General features: G+C 36.6%; 1 protein-coding gene across 1 annotated transcript in view; it reads right to left on the reverse strand.

The window, feature by feature from the left end:
* The window catches only part of LOC106879267 (collagen alpha-4(VI) chain), a 2634-nt gene extending 1682 nt beyond the window's left edge, over positions 1-952 (reverse strand). The window contains exon 1 of the mRNA XM_014928764.2: positions 357-952. Within this exon, the coding sequence (XP_014784250.2) occupies positions 357-912 (556 nt within the window). The 5' untranslated portion in view covers positions 913-952. The remainder of the gene's footprint in view (positions 1-356) is intronic.
* Between the last annotated feature and the right edge of the window lie 475 nt (positions 953-1427).

A 1427-nucleotide genomic window follows, 5' to 3' on the forward strand; every position in this document is an offset into this window, starting at 1 on the left:
TATGTATGTATGTTTGTGTGCATGTAGTAGTTTTATAAAACAAAATAATGATGGGTTGGGGTCGGTCCGATCGGTAAAAACTGTATAAGGCGATGCTCCAGCATGGCCGAAGTCTAATGACTAAAAATAGTAACTGAAATAACAGTTTATAAGAACACGAGAACGTAAGAATATAAGGTTGTAATAATGTAAGGGTATAAGATTATAAGAATATAGAAATATGAAATTACAATAATATAAGAATATAAGATTATAAGAATGTAAGATTATAAGACTACATGAATATAGGGTTATAAGAATATACGAATATAGGAATATAAGATTATAAGAATGTAAGATTATAGGAATATACATACGTTCACAGGTTATTTCGCTCAGTTTGTGTTGAATTTCTTTCAACAGGGAATATTTATCTATCATGAAAACATAATCCTTTCTGTTAGTGATTACACGTAATTCTTCATTTGAAGCATATTTTCCCACACCTATGGCCAATATCACTATTCCATCTTTCCTCATCTTTCTCGCTTCCTCGTCTGTCTTCTCCGGTATCGTCGATCTCCCATCCGTGATCACAATAGCTATTTTCTTAACTTCAGGTCGGACGTCTCTGAACAGTGTTTCGCGAGCATATTTGATGGCTAAATACGTTTGTGTACTTGAACCGTCTTTGTATCTGAAATCAATCTGGGATAAGCCACTTTTCAGTCGATCTTTACTGGTGTATTGAGTCAAACCGAAAGTGTTATCCATAATAATCTTATCGCCAAACGTTACGGCACCAACTCGCACATCATTCTTTCCGATTGTAAAATGATCTACAAAGCTTTCCAGAAATTCTATTTGTTTCTTGAAATCTTTCGGGTAAATACTGGCGGAACCATCAATTATGAAGACAATCTCAGCTCTCATGTTCTTACAAACTGAAAAACCTAAATAAAAAGAAGAAAAAAGATTAATTTTCAATATTGGCAGCTATTTTTAGCGGAAGGAGTAGGTCGCTTACATGAACGCCAGTGCTTAACTGGTTTTATTTTATTGACCCCCCCCCCAAGAAGGATGAGAGGTGAGGTGTGTGAAATTTGAATTCAGAATATAAAGATGGACGAAAGGCCGTAGAGTCTGCATTGCATGTCGTCCATCACGGTAACGATTCTCTCAGCTGGCCGCGTTAACGATACCACTACTAATAATGCTCTTTTCTACTAAAGGCACAAGGTCTGAAAGAAGACTGGTCGATTACATCGACCCCAGTGTTTCACTGGTACTTGATTTATCGACCCAGACGGAATGAACGGCAAAGTCTACCTTGGCGGAACTTGAGCTCTGAAAAATATGTAATCATTACCAATATAGCAAGAGATTTCACCGCAAAAGGTCTAAATTAGACTCCTTAGGGATCGTTCTCCTTGGTTATATACGTATAT

The sequence above is a fragment of the Octopus bimaculoides genome, chromosome 25 (assembly GCF_001194135.2).
Source record: "Octopus bimaculoides isolate UCB-OBI-ISO-001 chromosome 25, ASM119413v2, whole genome shotgun sequence".
Lineage (NCBI taxonomy): Eukaryota > Metazoa > Mollusca > Cephalopoda > Octopoda > Octopodidae > Octopus > Octopus bimaculoides.